Source organism: Capricornis sumatraensis, chromosome 23 (genome assembly GCF_032405125.1).
Source record: "Capricornis sumatraensis isolate serow.1 chromosome 23, serow.2, whole genome shotgun sequence".
Lineage (NCBI taxonomy): Eukaryota > Metazoa > Chordata > Mammalia > Artiodactyla > Bovidae > Capricornis > Capricornis sumatraensis.
In genome coordinates this window covers 46,872,993-46,891,302 of record NC_091091.1, presented here as the reverse complement: position 1 = coordinate 46,891,302, position 18,310 = coordinate 46,872,993, and the positions used below count along the sequence as shown (strand labels likewise).

The 18,310-nt window shown below is 52.0% G+C and overlaps 1 protein-coding gene across 2 annotated transcripts in view; it reads right to left on the bottom strand.

Annotated features, from left to right (window-relative positions):
* The window catches only part of DOCK1 (dedicator of cytokinesis 1), a 564,920-nt gene that overhangs the window by 20,125 nt on the left and 526,485 nt on the right, over positions 1-18,310 (bottom strand). For both annotated transcript variants that reach the window (XM_068961248.1, XM_068961249.1), the window contains exons 43-47: positions 17,236-17,320; positions 13,684-13,770; positions 10,959-11,135; positions 9,883-9,966; positions 3,706-3,843 (exon numbers count right to left, since the gene is read on the bottom strand). In XM_068961248.1, coding sequence (XP_068817349.1) covers positions 3,706-3,843; positions 9,883-9,966; positions 10,959-11,135; positions 13,684-13,770; positions 17,236-17,320 — 571 coding nt within the window. The remainder of the gene's footprint in view (positions 1-3,705; positions 3,844-9,882; positions 9,967-10,958; positions 11,136-13,683; positions 13,771-17,235; positions 17,321-18,310) is intronic.

The window sequence follows — 18,310 nt, the reverse complement described above, 5'->3', positions numbered from 1 at the left end:
GGTGACAGGTGAACCACAGCACCGTCTGTGCACACCATGGCGAGGACTCGAGAAGGATGAACAGCAGCTTCTGGGTGTCTTGTCTGCTGATGGTGGTGGAGGGGGACCAGCCCGGGGAGCCGGAGGGGGTGGACGGCGTGGGCTCTTCTGGGCACAGGGGTGGAGGGGCCCAGAGGCAGGTGGCGGGTGGGTCTGAGCTCAGGGCCGCAACCAGGTGATGCAGAAAGCAATAGAGGATGACGGTGGAGAAGGAGCAAGGCCACGGGAGGCTCCCTGTTCTTATCAGACTCGAATGAACCAGAGAAGGAAGGAGTGGAGGACAAACTCGGAACTCTTTCAGAAGCCTATGAGCAGACGCCTCCTGTACGGCCAAGGGCCAGCGAAGGCATGGGGCTGGTGCTGAACGTGACTGAGGCTCGTGGCCTCCACTCTGGGGGCCCCAGGTTCTGCACGCCTGCCTCCCCAAGTAGCAGGAGGAGCTGGGGTTCCTGTGCTTTCCTTTGGGAAGTGGCGGCTCTTCAGAGCCGAGGGCTGGCAGGATGAGGCCAAAGCTGAGCAGGCCGGACAGGTCTGATGGAGCCGCTCACGGATTAGGAGTCAGAGGGCGTCCAAGTCTTCCCTTTCTACAGCTTAGGCTGGCTCAGAAAAATTGACAAAATGGTTTATGTCCTTTCTATGGGGTTTTTATTTTTAAATCCATCTTTTTTTTTTAAACCGGATGATAGTATATTTCTTTTTAAAGTATTCTGAGATGCTTGAAAGTTCTCAAAGTAGATAAGAAGGGAAAGCCTCATTTCAGACTGCATTTTATCACCACATTTTTCAGAGAATGACAGGGTATCAGGCCTCCTGTTTGCTCAAGGGAAGCTGGCTGTAGAACCTGCCTTGGGGATCCCAGGATGAAGGGGGGACTCAGGAAGGCAGCTCCAGGGGACGAGGCACCACAGGTGAGAAATGCACCATTACTTAATTCTGTTCCTGACGGCATTCCCAAGATGCTCTGGCTGCCCCTACGAAGGGGTCGGACAGTGGTGGAGAAGATGCCTTCTCAGGGTGTGGTGCAAATGGCTTATCCCTAGCTAAGGCTTATCGCAGACCACCGCCCACATGACAGCCTCGCCTTCCTGCCTACCCCTCTACCCGCGCCCCCATGGTCAAGAGCAAGCCTGCACCAAAGTAATGAATCACAGCAGAAGACAGGGATGTGAAGGATGTTCTGATGAGCCAGACAGATTTCTGTCATTTTGAAATATACAGGAAATGATTGATCAAAGAGGAAGCGTTTCACTTAGAAAGAGAACATGGAGCTTTCACAAGTGTTTATTTCTTAGAAAGACTTAAAAGTGGCATCAGACTTCGGAAGAGGTGCACCGTGATGCTCTCTGAAACTCTTCCGGCCACTCGACACTGATTGTAATGAGTTGCAGGCTCCAAAGTGATCAAGCACGGCTCGAGGACTCTGACTTACATGAAGGGTCCTCTGGGGCGGCTGGGCAGGAGAGTACCCTGATTCCTAAGCCTGTTCATCTGGAGCTGCTCCTGTGGGGCTGACAGTCTTGGATTCCCACCTGCCGGGTCTTCAGACCACAGCCTGGCAGCTGAGTTACTCGCAGCTCATGCTCTGCTCTGGCCAAGGCCACAGACACCTCATCTGGTGAGCACTAGGCCCTGGACTTGGAGGCACTGGGGCCTGGGCCCGGGCAGCAGGGCTTGGGGCGGTGTGGGGGGAGCACAGGGTGTAATCACAGCCAAGTCAACCCATCTGGGGAGGAGCCCTGCTCCTGACTTGTCTCCAACCACAAGGGCAAGAGAAGAAGAGCTTTGCCACTTAGGAGCGTGAGGCCTCAGGCTAGGGGCCCTTCTCAGGTTCCTCTGCCTCTAAAAGAGGTGGGTCCCCCACCTTGAAATGTCCGCAGCACCTCCTTCCTCAGGCTGCACTTCCTAATTGCAAAATGAAAAACTCAGAAAGGTCCCAGGCTCATGCTAAGCACTAAATTAGCGTTTGCCAAGTGAGACAGATGTGTGGAAAAAGACGAAGTCAGTTCAACACAGAGTAGCAGAGAACTTTCGAGAATGGCAGACAGATGGAGCTGGGCTAAAAATGAAGCCAGAATGGCGTGCCTGGTTGGACAGGTGATTCTTTAGAGGGTAGAGGGCCCTGGGTCCTGAGTGGTGGAGTAATTGCAGCAGCCTGCCTTCCCTTTGCAGGATAACCTGTTAGACCTGCTCGCAGACACCCCGTTCATGCCAGCGGGCACGGGATTCCAGGAGACCAGAAGAGGTCTCACTGCCTCTTTTTGCCACACTGATGTTTACCTCTGAACAGTGGAGAAAGGGGACCATCTGTTCGCGTAGACACCCCCTGAGCCCACAGTCAAGGCTAGGACGCACCAAGATTCCCAGAGACCCTAAGTAAGGAAGGAAGTGATGCTCTGAACTGCACACCATGGGGGCACTCTGAGGTGTGGTGCCTGGCCCTGCCCCAGAGGTGCTAAGACCCAGCTCATGGAAGACTGTCTCAAGCCCACCACAGGCCTTACACTGTCAGGTACTTTGCATCAGTAAGGACGGAAACTCTGCTCCATGTTACGTGGTAGGCTGCATGGGAGCAGAATGGATACGTGTATGTGTATGTCGGCTTCCCCAGTGGCTCAGCTGGTAAAGAACCTGCCTGCTAGTGCAGGAGGCGTGAGAGACAAGGGTTCGATCCTTGGGTTGGGAAGATCCCCTGGAGAAGGAAATGGCAACCCGTTTCAGTATTCTCGTCTGGAAAATTCCACGGACCCATGGGGTCGCAAAGAGTCAGACACTAGAAACTATCACAACATTGATAATCAGCCATTCTCCAACATTAAAAAAAAAGAAAAAAAACCCCAAACCAAAAAAGACGCATACAATATATAAAAAATCACCAGCCATTCTTTTATGATGCTCTTGATGTTAGCCTTGGCTCAGAAACCTTACACAAACTCTTAGTAAAAGCCCAGGTCTGCCCTTTACCCGAGAACAGAGTCTCCCAGCAGTCCAGGCTTTGTGAGGCTGCGTATCTTTTCGAGTCTGTCCTACGAATTGTCTTCTGCCCAAGGCATGGCTGTGACTGCACCAGCCCCTGGCTTACCATTCAGGTTCCTGCCACCAGCCTTTGCTGAGTGAGTCCTCTCTCTGGGCGTCATCCTGCCCACCTCCTGCAGCTTATCCTTGACTTAGATCAATGGCCACTTCCTCCAGCAGGTAAGATTCAGACTTCAGTGAACTGTTCCTCCCCTCAACGACTCTGACCTTGGCCTGGGCACAGGCTCCATCTCAGCTCTGGGACATCATGAGTGCTGTTATCCTGTGTGTGCTTTAACCCTCTGCCTGTGCTGTGTGATTGGAAGTAGGGTTTCCATGAACCAGCCTGAGTCCCGTGGGTTGATGAGATTTTTCTGTTGCTCCCTGACTCTAAGGGGAGATTGCGTTCACAGCTGTGGGCAGGGTACACGGTGATCAAGCACATTTACTCAAGCTTGCTCACCCAGACATTTCCAGTTACTGAAAGGAGGTGACTAGATTCGCTGGGCAGAGGACCTGAGGAAGGGGCAGAGGGCCCTTGTCCTACGTGGGCACCACGGGCAGGACTCGGGTACTCTGCCCCGTGGGCCTGTCATGGTCAGACGGTGTGATGAAGAGACGTGCCCCCCGACTGCTGCCACGCCAGCCACTCACCATGGTCCGGACGCCGTACTGCTTCTCCACTTTCTCCTTTAACTGTCTGAAACAGGCCTCCATTCTCTCATGAAATGGCCTCAGCGCTTCCGTGACTTTGTCTCCATGGATCCTGATCCCTTCGGCCAAAAACGGAATCTGAAAAACATACCGGTTGACATTCCTTATCTCCTGCTTAATGCCTTGAAAGAGCAATGTACACCCGGCAGAAAGCGGCGACCCATGTGCAAAATGCATCTGTTTTGGTTTTCCAATCAAACCAGCTGATTAAATTCATCAGCCAGGAATGCTACTCTCCCAAACCAAAATGTGTAAATGAAAAGCATTTGTCTTAAGTCGGACACGACTAGCGCGGCGTGCAGGGCACGGACGTGTCATTGCTTTGCCTGACTTGCATTTGACCATCAACCCCAGAAGAGACGGCTGTGTGTTCTCCACTTGAATTTGAGAACTGCATTTTGGATTTGTTTAGCTGTAACTTGATGTACTCACAAAGGGCCATGTCACAGTGCCAAGATTCCTTCGCTAAGAATATTGCCTCTATAACCCGCTCTAGTATTCTTGCCTGGAGAATCCCCATGGACAGAGGAGCCTGGCAGGTTACAGTCCCTGGGGTCACAAAGAATTGGACATGACTGAAGTGACTTAGCATACATGCACAGCTATAACTTGACCTACTTGCAAAGGGCCATGTCACAGTGCAAAGATTCTTATGCTAAAAATATTGCCTCTACAGGCAATTGAGAATCTATTCCAAAATGTAAAAACCGAATTATATGTGATCTATAGTCCTGAAGGGTATTCTTATTTGGAAAGGAAAACCAAATTTATCCTTCCTTAAAACTAAAAATAATCACCTCTCTGCCAACACTCCTGTCACAAATATACACGCTGACGCTTCACATCGGATCATGGAGATGTAGCTGACCTTTAAACACGTTGTAGAGACATTTTTATTCCCCAGCCCCAGAGACCCTCCAGAGTCCCTGCCGTTGGGGGTGGGTGTCAGGAAGGCTCTTTTCTTCCCCCAGCTTCTGTGTCCCCCGAGGCTCCGACTGGGAGGTTCATGCTCTCCAGTGCAATCAAGCTAAGAGGCTTCTTCTTAATAATTTATAATTAAATCAAAATACTGATTAAAAACAGATTTCCTTAATATGCCAGAACACCAGTGTAGATGAGCAGATTTATTAGTAAGAAGGATAATAAGTCCACAATTGAATTTCATGTGAACAAATTCAAGGAATCTTATCAGGATGAATCAACGCACAAAACGTATTTGGCTGCCATTTATAGCAAGCAGCTGGAGCCTCTTGTGGTGCTCCGGGAGAGGACAGGATAAGTGAGCACGCTCCCTGGGTTGACACCCCTCAGCCTCCTTTCGGGCTGCACTGGCACAAAGCGTGTTCAGCTGACAGCTGGGTCTACACCCAAGGTAAACTCCAGGCATCTCTTTCTGGCCGTTATCATCAGGAGGGCAGTGTACAGCTAAGATTTCAGACGAGACGGGACCTTTTACTTTCCCATGCATATTACTCTCGCAGATGGCAGCCTCCAGGGGCTAGCTGCAGCTTGTGCAGGTTCAGCAGGAGAAGATGCTCGCAGAAATTTTCTTGATTGCTGGGGGTTGGCAACGGCAGGCTGGGGATAACCTGCTGTAGGACGGGGAACGTGTCCTGTCTATCCTAGAATGAAGGCAAGGATAGGGGTGTGGTTTCAAGGTGACAGCCCAGCCACTCTAGACACTGAAAGCATTTTGCTCTAGAATGGACCTTTCTCAAATGTGCAAAATGAAGTCTAGTCATTTCTGTAATTTTTTGTGTTGGTTTGACAAAACTCTTAATTGGCCAGATGCTTGACATCAAAGAAGCTACTTGCTGGACTAAAGTGAAGACCTTTTGGTTCAGGTCTTGGGAATGAATGAAGGGCGATTTGGCAGGTAAGACTGATCCTTTCAACTGGTCCCTGACATTGGTTAGTTATAGCTTTCTACAAGAAGGGTGGGATGGGGCCCTTGTTCTATGTCTGCTTAGGGCTGAACTGAAGCTGTGAATAAAGACGCTCTGTGTAAACACTCCAACATACGAGGTGCTTAGCACATGAACGGAAGCCATGGACTGAGGCCTGGAATGGTCTTTGGATTCCAGCAGGCTGAGCATCAACATCTCTCAGGCAGATTCCTGAACCCATAGTCCTGATCTGGTCTGGAGCAGGTCCCAGGAATCAGAACATCTAAAGAGTTTCCCAGAGCCCAGAGCGGGAGGAAGACATTCCCAAAAGCCACACGTGTCCTCAGGTACGTGCTTAGTCATGTCTGAATCTGTGTGACCCCATAGACTAGCCCGCCAGGCTCCTCGGTCCAAAGCATTTCCCAGGCAAGACTACTGGAGTGCGTGGCCATTTCCTTCTCTAGAGAATCTTCCCCACCCAGGGATGGAACCTGTGTATTTTGCGTTGGCTGGCAGATTCTTTACCACTCAGCCACCTGGGAAGCCCAACTCAACAACATGCTGAGTTGTTCAAAGTAAGCACGTGGCCGGCTCTCAAAATAGCGGTGCTGTATGTGAAATCTGCTCCTGTGTGTCTCCTACATGGGTTCACGGCCTGCTGGTGGCACAGAGCACTTAGAAGCAGCGCGAAGCGCTCCAGGAGCACCACCGCCGGTGACCTCAGTCAGGCCTGTCATCAGCTGGGCATGGTGAGAGGGTCTAGGCTTTCATTTCTGTGCATTTCAGAAGACACATATGCGGGCACCTCAGTGGGCTTGTCTGAGCCTACACGGATGCATCCTCAGACCCACAGCAGGGAGGCTCCGTGAGATAGCTGTGTCTGTGGAAAGAGGGAGCTGTGCCTTTGAAGAAGGGGCTGGCGCTCCTGGCTGCAAACCTGGAAGAGCCCCACGCACACAACTGGCCCCTGATGGACCCCGGCTCCCACCCCCAAGGGGCTCAACACCCCCTGCTTCAGCAGAGGCAACAGCAGAGCCAGGAGCTGCCTGGAACTTAATAACCAGCCTTTGCAAGTGATTTTAGGCACCAAGATGTGCTGATTGTACATCAGGGATGGAAACTCTGCCCAGGAATCCTTGGGATTCCCAGCAGGAAAACCTTGCTTTGCCCTGATGGAGCTTCAGGGAAGAAAAACAAATCAAACAAATTAACAAACAAAACCAGAAGAAAGCATCCCAGTAACCCCGAACTTCTTTCTGTTACCGACCATATGACTCAATTACTGATATTAAAATATGGATTTTCAAAACATCAGCAAATGAGAACAAGATCACAGGTAATGTTTTGAATATGTATTTTTCATCACTCTTTGATTTAATAAAGAGGCTAGAAAACAGATCTTTTTTTCAACTTTCCTGTGAACTGCTTTAAAATTCATCCTTTAATATAGTTATTAGGGGTGATGACATAGTCCTGATATAAAGTTCTCTCTGGGGAACAAATTACTTTCCTCTGTAGGGCCTGAAACTCTTAAAATCCAATTTGCTGTAAAAGCTTACAGGGAAAAAAAAAAATCAATATAACTTTTTGCAGACCAAACTAGTTTTTGTGTAGCAATGGTTTTACAGCCTTCAGTAGAGTTTTGAATTTTGTACCTTCTGGTTCCCACAACATCTGAAATGGAATCATTCAGACCTGTAAATCCTCTCCCTCTTTTTCTTAGTTAGAGACGGAGACTGCCTACACGAAGCTTATAACCTGTGCAAAGAAACCATTCTGTAAAAAGTCCCCTTAAATTCAGCTCCCAAGGTGTCTTACCAGAGAAGAATTCCAAGGCCAAATTGATATCAAATGCCTAAGTCACACCCATTAGGATGGTTATTATAAAACAAAGAAAAAGAAAATCAGAAAATGAATGTTGACGAGGATGTGGGGAAACTGGAACCATGGTGCCTGCCTGGCAGCGGGAAGAGAGAGCAGTGCAGCTGCTGTGGAACAATGCGGCGCCTGCTCAGAAAGCTAAAGATCGACGCATCACACAACCCAGCAATCCCCCTGCTGGGCACATACCCAGAGGAAGTCAAAGCAGGAGACAGCAGGTTTGTGTAAACCCATGTTCATAAGAACATTGTTCACAACAGCAAAAGATGGAAGCAACCCAGGAGGCCATCAATGAAAGAACAGATAAGCAACACGCGGTCCATACAGACAGCGGAGCATTCTTCAGCCTTGATACAGGACAACACGGAGGAACCTGGAAGACCTATGCCAACTGGAATGAGCCAGTCACAAAAGGACAAACAATATATGACTCTACTTATATGAGGTCCCTGCGGCTGCTGCTGCTGCTGCTAAGTCACTTCAGTCGTGTCCAACTCTGTGCGACCCCATAGACGGCAGCCCACCAGGCTCCCCCGTCCCTGGGATTCTCCAGCCAAAACACTGGAGTGGGTTGCCATTTCCTTCTCCGATGCATGAAAGTGAAAAGCGAAAGTGAAGTCATTCAGTCGTGTCTGACTCTTTGCGACCCCATGGACTGCAGCCCACCAGGCTCCTCCGTCCATGGGATTTTCCAGGCAAGAGTACTGGAGTGGGGTGCCATTGCCTTCTCCGATGAGGTCCCTAGAATAATCCAAATAAGAGATGAGGGTTTGATCCCTGGTTGGGAAGATCCCCTGGAGGACGAAATGGCAACCCACTCCAGTGATCTTGCCTGGAGAATCCCATGCACAGAGGAGCCTGATGGGCTACAGTCCCTGGGGTTGCAAAGGGTCGAAAACAACTGAAGTGACTTAGCAGGCACACACAGAATAATCAAATGCATAGAGACAGAGCGCAGGGTGGTGGTTTCCAGGGGTGGGGAGCGTGGGGAATTATTGTTTATTGGGTGTCGAGCAGTTCTGCAAGGTGAGAAAGTTCTGGAGGTGATGGTGGTAATGGTTGCACAGCGATGTGAATGGGCTTGACACTGAACTGTGCACTTAGAAAGGACTCAGGTCAACTGTATGCTACACGCATTCTACCACAACAACACACACACACACACGTTATACATACAAAGTAAGTACTTGTAACTTGGCTTGAAACCGAACAGGCCCACTCTGCCCTAACAGGTCCCGTAACCCTCGTGCTGATGGTGGACAAGCCAGGACGGTGAGGCTCCGGGGAGGCCAGGAGCTGGTGTCCACAGAGCGCTCATCAGGAGGGGGAGCCAGGACTCCCGGGCTGTGGAGGGGTGCCACCCAGGCACAAGGTGACCCTGGTCTCTGCCTCCCTCAGCTCTCTGCCCTCAGCCTGGCACGCGGGGCACAGATCAGCAGTGCCCTCTCTGCCTCCCAAGGGAGAAAAGGAAGCCTAAAGAAGCCAGCTGATGCTGGGCAAGATTGAAGGTGGGAGGAGAAGGGGACAACAGAGGGTGAGATGGTGGGAGGGCATCACCGACTTCAATGGGCATGAGTTTGAGGAAGCTCTGGGAATTGGTGCTGGACAGAGAGGCCCGGCATGCTGCAGTCCATGGGGTCGCAAAGAATTGAACACGACTGAGCAAGTGAACTGAACTGAACTGAAAGGAGTCAGCTGCCCGAAGTCCAGAGCAGGTGGGCAGAGTTCCCACAGGAGCTGGGTCTGGACATTCCCATTACACCGGGCTCACAAACACTCCAAAAGCGCAGACACAGGAGCCAGGAACGTCCCACGGAGCCCAGGACACCCTCCAGAGATTCCCAGACCACATCCCTTGAAGGAAGTACTGACAGCCCTCAGGAGCACAAGCAGAAAAGCCCAAGAATATGCAGAAGTATCTGGAACACTCCCCGCAACCCTGACCACCAGCAGAGGGGACAGGAGGGTGGGCACTTGGCAGTTCCCCACCCCCACCTGCCATACCACCCGCCTGAGACAGGCTGGGGCCATGACCTCTGGGAGTCATCCCCCGACCTCACCCCCAACATTCTGTTCTGTTGATACCAAAGATTTTCCAGCAGGCAATACACCGACTGAGGGGAGGAAACAGACCCAGCTCATTTGCAAGAGCGAACGTTCTAAGTGTTCATATTCATGACAACGGCCAGGAGTCCAGTTAATTGCAGTGGCGGTGGGTGGGTTTATCCAGTACAAACACGGTCGTGTGTACTCCGTGGCGGCTGGCAGGTGTGCTAAGGAGGCCCATAGGGATCTGGTCCCAGGCTCCGCTTTCCCCACCCCGACCCTGCAGCTGCCGCGAGACGTTTACCTGCCAAGCAATCAGGTCCTTGAGCTTCTCGATCTTTTCGTGGGCCTCGGGGTGCTCCTGCAGGTACCGCTCGGTGAAGAAAGCCTGGTGGGGACAGAGAGAGTGGCTGAGCCCACCAACATGCCCCGGCCGCAGGCAGTTTGGCACATCTGGAGTTCCCCAGGCCCGGGGAGAGAGCTGTGTGGAATGCAGGACCACAGCCCTGCCGTCACCAGGCTCACGTCCCCCTAGGTGGGGCCCTCTCCACCAAAACATTCAGGAAGGTCAATACAACCTAAGGACTCTGTTCACTCACTGCGGAGGCCCTGTTCACAGAGCCCAGCAAGGCCGCTGCTGACTGGCCCCCCCAACCCCCCCGCTCAGGTCATGGGCAGCACTCCCCAAGCTGCTCCCAGGCTGTGATCATCAGACGGGCCTGCTCTGCACCTGAGGATGGCTGGGACGCAGCACCACCTCCCTTCCCCTCCCACTCACGGCCCACCTTCGGGCAGCGCCCTTCCTGCCTTGGTTTCCCCTTCGTCTAGACCAGGGGGGCTAGTGAACTCCTCCTGTGAAGAGCCTCAACTCTGCTGCCGTTGTATCCAGAAGACGGCCTCAGACACTAAGAAGCAGATGGCCACGGCCACATTGCAAACTCCATGTACAAAATCAGGCGGACCCTGTGTCTAGATCACCAGCCCATGACCTTCAACTTCGGCTCCATCTTACTATTCTTCCAGAGAGATCAGCTGGCTGTCCCCACTGCACGAGTCCCCCAGCTGCTCTAAATATTCTAATGCCGCTGTCTTCCACTACAACTGTATATTGTGGTCTTTAATAACCCCAGCTCTCTGGACAGTCAGGCGGGTCACTCTCCATCAGCACAGCCTGGTAGGGGAGTGGGGACAATGTCCAGGCCAGCCACGCCCGGGGTGGGGTCTTGACTGCTGGCGGCCGGCAGAAGCTGCCCCCGGGGAGTGGGCCCGGTTTGGCCCACTTCAGTGAGCCCGGCGAGGTCTCCGGGCTTGGAGGTGGGGTTTGGAGCAAGCCTGTCACCGGGGGCGGGGCTGCAGCTAGGAAGCGGGCATGTCACGTGCCTTCTCGTAATTGGCAAAACCTCCCATGACAGCGGGGTCCACGATGCCGTTCAGGAGCATGGAGAGCGGGTTGATGGGAAGGCTGGGGTCGTCTAGGTGCTGCTGTATCATGCTATTGATCTTGTCATTGGTCAGCTGCATGGTCTCGATGGCGTTCTCCAGGGGGCTGATCTCCACCTGCGGAAGCGGGAGGACAGGGATGACTCGGGCCGGTGGCCACACCCCGCCCCGCCCCGCCCCGCCCCGCCCCGCCCCGCCCCGCAGGGCCCCTTGCCCATGCCCCCGGCACCTCGCCAGAGGAAAGGCATCCCGACTGTGGCCCGGGCTTCCTACTCCGTGTACGTTTCCTTCCAGTGGATCTTCGGGGCAAAGGCTCTCATCACCCAACAAGAGGAGCGGGGCGTGTGAGCGTCTTTACACGTTTCCACTGACCCGGTCCCCACATGCAAAGTCCAAAGGCACGATGCAAGGTCAGCTTGTCCCGGGGTGTGTGTGTGTGTGCACATGCTCATCTGTATATATGTGTGTGCATGCATGCATGTGTGTACATGAATGGTCATCCCAGGTAAACACAGCCCTGAGTGGTGTTTGAATACAGCTGCTTCACAGATGAGGGCTTTTAGCCATGGTCTTGTCCGCTGCTTGTTTTAAGGAATCTGGGGCACTCTGTCCTGTCCCTGAGGCAGGAGGTCTGGGCGTTTTGTAAGCCCCCCTGGACCTGCTTGGTCCGAGAAGTTGGGGCAGGGGTAGAGAGGTCCCGCCACGGTCTCCACCTGTGATCATGTGCCCTCCAGGGAATAAAAGACCTCCCCCAGCGCCGGGGGCACCGCTTCAGTTGGATCTCACAGGCCTCCCTTGCAAACTTGATACCAGTCAGCACGACCTTCAGGGCAGGAGGCAGGGCGGTCCACCTCAGGCCCACCTCTGCCCACACTGCCAAGGCCCTTTTTTCACTGGGGGCCCTGCAGGGCTCTGTGATGCTCAGCCCCACCCTCCTCTCTGGCTCAGCTCTAACCGCCAGGAGAATGTGACTGGGTTTAAAACAGTAACACCACCTTCATGCTGGGTCTCCCTCCAACAGACCCAAGGCTGGGCCCCTGAGCCACGTCCAGGGGTGACCTCAATGCAAGATAACCTGGTCCTTGCCCTCCCCAAGGCCAGTGTGTTGGGGCCCCCTGCCTGTGCCAGGGACCCAAGGGTGTCTTTAGCAAATGGCAAAGAAGAGCAGCCTGTTTTCTTCTTGCTCCAGCCCCTGGGGGCTGTCTGAGAGGCAGAGGGAGGGATGGAGGTGCAGAGACACTCAGAGAACAGTTCTGCTCATGGCTAGATCCCGGAATGACACCCTCAGCTGCGAGGCAGGAAGCCCCTGCTTGTCAAAGAACCGTGTCCTAGATTCATCAAACCAAGAGGGTCAGCTGCTGCCCACACCGTATCCCATGCTGGTCGGTCCTGGGGGGCAGACCCTCGGCAAGAGGGGCCCGTGGTATTGACAGCGGGATTATTTCAGTCATGCCATCCGGGGATTATCCAGCTTCCAGCCCTCTTAGTTCACTAAAAAAAGGGCCAACACAGCCCATGGCAGAACCACATCCTTACAGAAAATCAGGGATTGCCTCTCTCCACCTCGAGCTGTTAAGCGCCTTCCTTGCACGCCCTGGCTGGCTCGCGGAATCCCCGATTACAAACGGCTTACGGGCAGAGGCTCATTAGGAAGATAGGATTGTGCCTGTTTATGGAAGGGCCTCCTGGTTCATCTCCCACCCACGTACATCACCAGCTCCAAACGGTGCCAGCAAAGGCTTGCGTTTCTGCCACCTGCCACGCGTCTCCTGAGCCTTTTTCAGCTCAGGGCCCGCCAGGCGGCTATAGGGGCACAGAGCCCTAGGGCAGGCTTCAGAGCAGGAGGAGAGGGCGCTGGGGTTTGGGGAAGGGGAAGTGGCTGACCACAGGCATACTCAGCCAGAGGCCCAGAGCTCAGGTGGCGAGGACAAAGGTCAAGAGTGGAACCAAGGCTGGGTGCAGCCATAAGGTCTTAGGATGAATCAGGAGCATCCAAGGGGCCTCACGGTAAACTGAACGGTGAGAACCACCCCTCTGGCTAAGATCCTGCCAGGTAAATATCCAAGGCACTGAGACACAGGGCAAAGTGTACGTATTCTAATCAGGTCTTTCTATACCGGCAGTTGTCAGTATGCTGCTGCTGCACAAGAATCTTTGGCCCAACTCTGGTTCCTGTCATTAAAACTGTCCAATAGTAAGGCTTAGCTTATGAGATGCGAGTCATTCTTTCTTTAAAAAGTGTGGGCGGCGGGGAGGGTATATTCTCAAGCTATTTTTATTTGAAATGAGCAAGTACTATTAATCAAGTTGTTTGTCATGTAAATGACAATAAGACCATCAGGAAGAAAGATCTTAAAAAGGGTATATGAATTGGAATTTGTCTTAAACGTTTCACTTTGTTAGCAGAAAGAACTGTCAAAACAGCACAGTGAGGGCTGTGTTTAAATATTTTGTAAGAAGAGATGAAATCTTAATTCTCTGGTTTTCGTCTACATTAGAGGTGGCTGTGATTGCAGCATGTCCACTGTGGTATTTGTGGGCAGGGAGAGAGATTCTGGGTTGCTAAGCCTGACGTGGGGTCTGCAGGGTGGGACAGGCCCCGGGAAGAGGCTGGGTCGGACCGCAGCAGAGGGTGACGGGCAGGCTTTCTGCAGGGTGTGCTTACCATGAAAACAGACTTGACCTCAAACCACCTCAGGATGCCAGGCAGCTTATACGCAGTGGTATAAATGGTCCTCTCAATCCACATATTCTGCAAAGGGAACACAGACCCACGGTGCTTAGAAGAAGGATGTTGCAGGCGGCTGACAGCTTCTGCCCTCGGGGGGATCTGCTAGGCTCTGGGAGGCAAGGTCACCAGCCACCCAGGGAACACCTCATGCTCTGCTGAAGCCAGACCATCACACACGACATGTGGTCCCCTGTCCCCTGGCCAACGGCGCCCACTTCCCTGGTATTTGGAAAAGAAAAATATAACAGAGGAGTCAGGAAGAATTATCTGCACCCAGACAGGGGAGGCTCCCTCTGAGAGCAGATTTTCGGAAAGGCTCTGATGAGTTTAACGTTAGCCTTACTGAGTGTTCAAAAGAAACCCGAGGATGCAAATCCATTGAGGAAGATCGGGCTTCGTAAAAGTGACGTCTCACATGCTAATAAAATCAGTTAGCATTTTAATGATTTTTTCTTTGTATAACATATATTTATATCAGAAAATAAAGATATGGAAATAGAAGGCAGAAAAAGGAAATGGCAACCCACTCCAGCATTCCTGCCTGGGGAATCCCATGGCAGAGGAGCCTGGAGGGTACAGTCCATGGGGTTGCAACAGTTGGACATGACTTAGCAACCAAACCACCACCATCACCAACCACCCAGAGATGACAACCTAAACTTTTACTATCTATTGTTAAGCGTACTTATTAAGCATTCATAAATGTGTATATGTGTATTTTCAGTGAAAATACCATTTAATAATCTGCATTCTTCCTAAAGAAGTTTCCTAGGTGACACAGTAGTAAAGACTCTGCCTGCCAATGCAGGAGATGCAGGTTTGATGCCTGGGTCAAAAAGATCCCTTGGAGGAGGAATTGACAGCCCATTCCAGCATTCTTGCCAGGAAAATCCCATGGACAGAGGAGCCTGGAGGGTTACAGTCCATGAGATCACAAAGAGTCGGCTACAATGGAGCGCACACACACACACACACATACACACAAACACAAGCTTGCACACACTTCCTGAAATGGTACATCTCAGATTGAGGGAAATGTATATAAGCTGATACACATAATTCCACCTGTCCCGTGGCTGCCCTGAACTCCACTGCGGAGTAAACAGTGACCCTTCCATCCCGCCCCCTGCTGCAGGATGTTGAGCTGGTGGTGGCCTTTGCCAGCAAAAGCTCCCAGTAATAGAGAATCACTGAGTCTGCCCACAGTGGTCCAGATACCCAGAGACAGCATAATGCAATGGCAGCATTTCCAGAAAACTAGGCTAGAACTTGGAAAGCATTTTCCCCAGACCTCAGACTGCTGGGGAGGGGGAGGAGCAGGCCCTGGTGCCCCCAGACACAGGCTCCTGCTGCCCCCAGGGGCTGGCAGTCAGGCGCTGGTCTGGAGACAGCAGTCTGCACGTTCGGAGCTGCCTGCAGCCACAGCTCACTATTCTCCTCCCCAACACCTCAAGCCAGCCCCCTCCTAGGGGCTTTCAGGCTCCACACTGACTCCTCTCAGCCTTCGTCCTCTTCTTCTCTGGCCATGGGTTCCAGAAAGTCATCCCCTGGCCAGGTTTGGAGGCGCTGAGCTGCTCTGAACTCCCCGGCTGGCCTGGTGGGGCAGTACGTAGACTCCCCACCTCGGGCCCCAGCCTGGCTTCCTGTGGCCACCAAACCTGCATGCTTATCTGGAAGCCAGGAGCTTTGTCAGGCCCATGAAGGACTAAACCCCGTGGCTTCCGAAAGCCTCATCTGCGTGTGAGAGGACCTAATGGGGCCATTACGGGATTTCAGGGCCATTTAGAAAAAGCCCGGCTCTGAGGCTTAGCGCAGCCCCAGTGTCAGGAGCCGAGGTTATTCTTAGCTCTGCTCCAATGGCTGCACGCTCGTCGGCAATTTGCCTGACCTCCTTGTGTCTCTTCCTTCACAGTATGAAAAACCTACATGGCTGTGAGATGTGAGAAGCGTGAGGGAAATTCAAGGAGGGCCCGTACATTCTGCCTGGAGGATGCTACATCACGGATCAAGTTACTGCTGAGATGATCAGAGCAGAGATTTCCGTAAAGCCCGGCCCTGGCCTGGGGGAATGGGAGCAGACCTGTCCCTCTCCCCATCACAGACGATGCCACAGTGAAACCCATCACCAAACAGGAGCAGGAAGCCACAGCAACCAAGAAAGAGGGGACTGACAGGGTTTGAAACAACCAGTGTTGACACGGCGGGGGGAGGGGGGGCTGCCTTAGAATTTCCCGATTCTGAGCTCCTGATTGACACACAGAGGAAGCTGGGCTGGGGGGGGGAAGGGGCCTTCAGGAGCTGTGGCTAGAGGCCCACAGGTGTGGCCCTGAGGATGGAAAGATCACAGGAAACAGGGAACGTGGTGGAAGCTTTGCTGACAGCGCTCTGAGCTGCCCTTGGAGTCAGCAGGTGCTACTTCAGCTTTGTCCTCCTGCACCCCCAGATACCTGCAGGCAAGGTGCCTGCCAGGGGTCCTCAAAGCAAATGCTGCCTTGAAATGTGGGCCAATCTAGGGATTTCCAGAGGAGGTTTTCAGGGCAGGAAGAGAGAGAAATAGTAACATTTTAAACAAACAATGTTTGATTTCATGCCTTTTCAAAATGGAACCCATTAAACTGGTTGTGCATGTATTTTATTTCTGTTTATTTTTTGTTTGTTGCTTGTTTTTTCGGCTGCACTGGGCAGCATGCAGGATCTTAGATCCCCGATCAGGGATGGAACCCCGTGTCTCCTGCATCGGGGGTCCAGAGTTTTAACCACTGGACTTCCAGGCCAGTCCCTGTGCCTATATATTTTTTTTAAAAGGCTGCAGGAACCTGTGTTAATATTTCCAGGTCTCTAATGCAGTGTTTTTAACAAGGCACAGACGTTTACCAATGTGGGGAAACATTTGTGATTGACTGTCGTACCTGGGAGATTGTACCTTGCATCCCGTGGGTGGAAGCTGAGGATGCAGTTAAACATCCCTCGAGGCTCAGGACGGTCCCGGGCCTTTGCTTAGCTGCCCAGGGGCACCCCGCTCCAGCATGTGGTGTCAGAGTGAAGTTCAGGCTGGGCACTGTAGAGTGAGCACAGCTCTCCTCCAGGCTGCGTGCCCGAACAGCAGAAAGCCACGTAAGCACACGGTGCCTCCGTGAACTTCTTTATAACAGAGATACCAGCACCTGCTCCAGGACTCAGAGCCCAGAGGGAGGCTCAGGTACACGCGGGAGGGAGGCGAGTGTGCTCTGAGCGCAGGAAGACTCTAAAAGTGCCAGTCACCTTCTTACAGCATCACAGGGACCTTGGTGACAGCGTCTGTGTAATGGTCATCATTGCACTGAATTTGGAGGGGTCAAATGTCAGGATCTCTGTGCATAACACACACAGGCATCAAACCCTGCATTGTGGGATCTCTGAGGACATGTTTTTTTTTTTTTTTTGACGGGCAGTTTTGTGAATGGTGGTATGAAGTTGGGGGGAGGGAGGCCATTTTTGCTTTTTTACCGCAAATTCGTTGTCTGGGTTTTTCTCTCCCTTGCGGATCGGACGAGAATATTCAAATCGCTGGACTTCGTTGACTCTGTAGAAACTGCAGAGACAGGGACATCATTAGCTGCTTCACCAGAGAAGCGGCCGATTTGCTTTTAGCCCTGGGATCTTGTCTCCCTACACGTCACTCCATCTCTTAAACAGCTCCAACCTTGACCTAGAACGGTAGCTGGGCTGTTGCTCCCCACCAGCCTCACAGGAGAGATGCTGGCAGGTGGAAAAATTACCTTGGATTCTTTGCCTCATCTCTGTCCCTGCCAACGCTCAGGGGAGAAGAGATGCTGAGTAAGAGTGAAACGGGCAAAAACTGAGGAAAGGTGAGGCAAAGGAGAGAGGAAAAAAAAAAAAAAACACCTTTGTTCTTCATTCTTGTGTTTGTTATTTGAAAGTTTTAATTCATGCATCAATAATCAATGTATTAAATAATTTACTAAGCTTATTGAACTTCTAAGAATGCATCCTGATTATGCTTTAAAGGTTTCGTATATTTTAACTGCAGATCTACGGAAGGCAGATTCTGCAACCACCAAGGGTGGCAGACGCGGATGGACAGTTGGCCTTTCTCCCGTGGGGAGGAGGTGGGTTTCACACACACCCCAGAGGCAGGCTGGGAGGCTTACTCATTTGCCTGCTCTGAAACACAGGTGGGCATTCCACACCAAAGGGAAATACAGGAGCGTGTCCATGGTTCACTATCACTTAATGCCTCTCTGTGAGAAAAACATATGTTGCAAAACTTAAAAATCTAAGCTTCATTCCTCAATAAGTCGAGTCCTGGTTTATTCCCCATGTCTGCTGAAGAAAGGTTAAAGAAATGGTAGTGAATTTTGCAGAAGAACCCAACCTGCCAAACTGCAGGATGTAAAACAGCATATCCTGTGCATTAGTTGGCCATCAAAGAGGTTACTTTTTTTCAGCAGAACAAGGATCAAGTAGAAAAAGAAACCCTTCACAGCAAAGAGACGTCTAGGGTATGTGTTTCTACACTGCTGCTAAGTTAGGGGCAGTTCAATGCAGACACATACAGTCT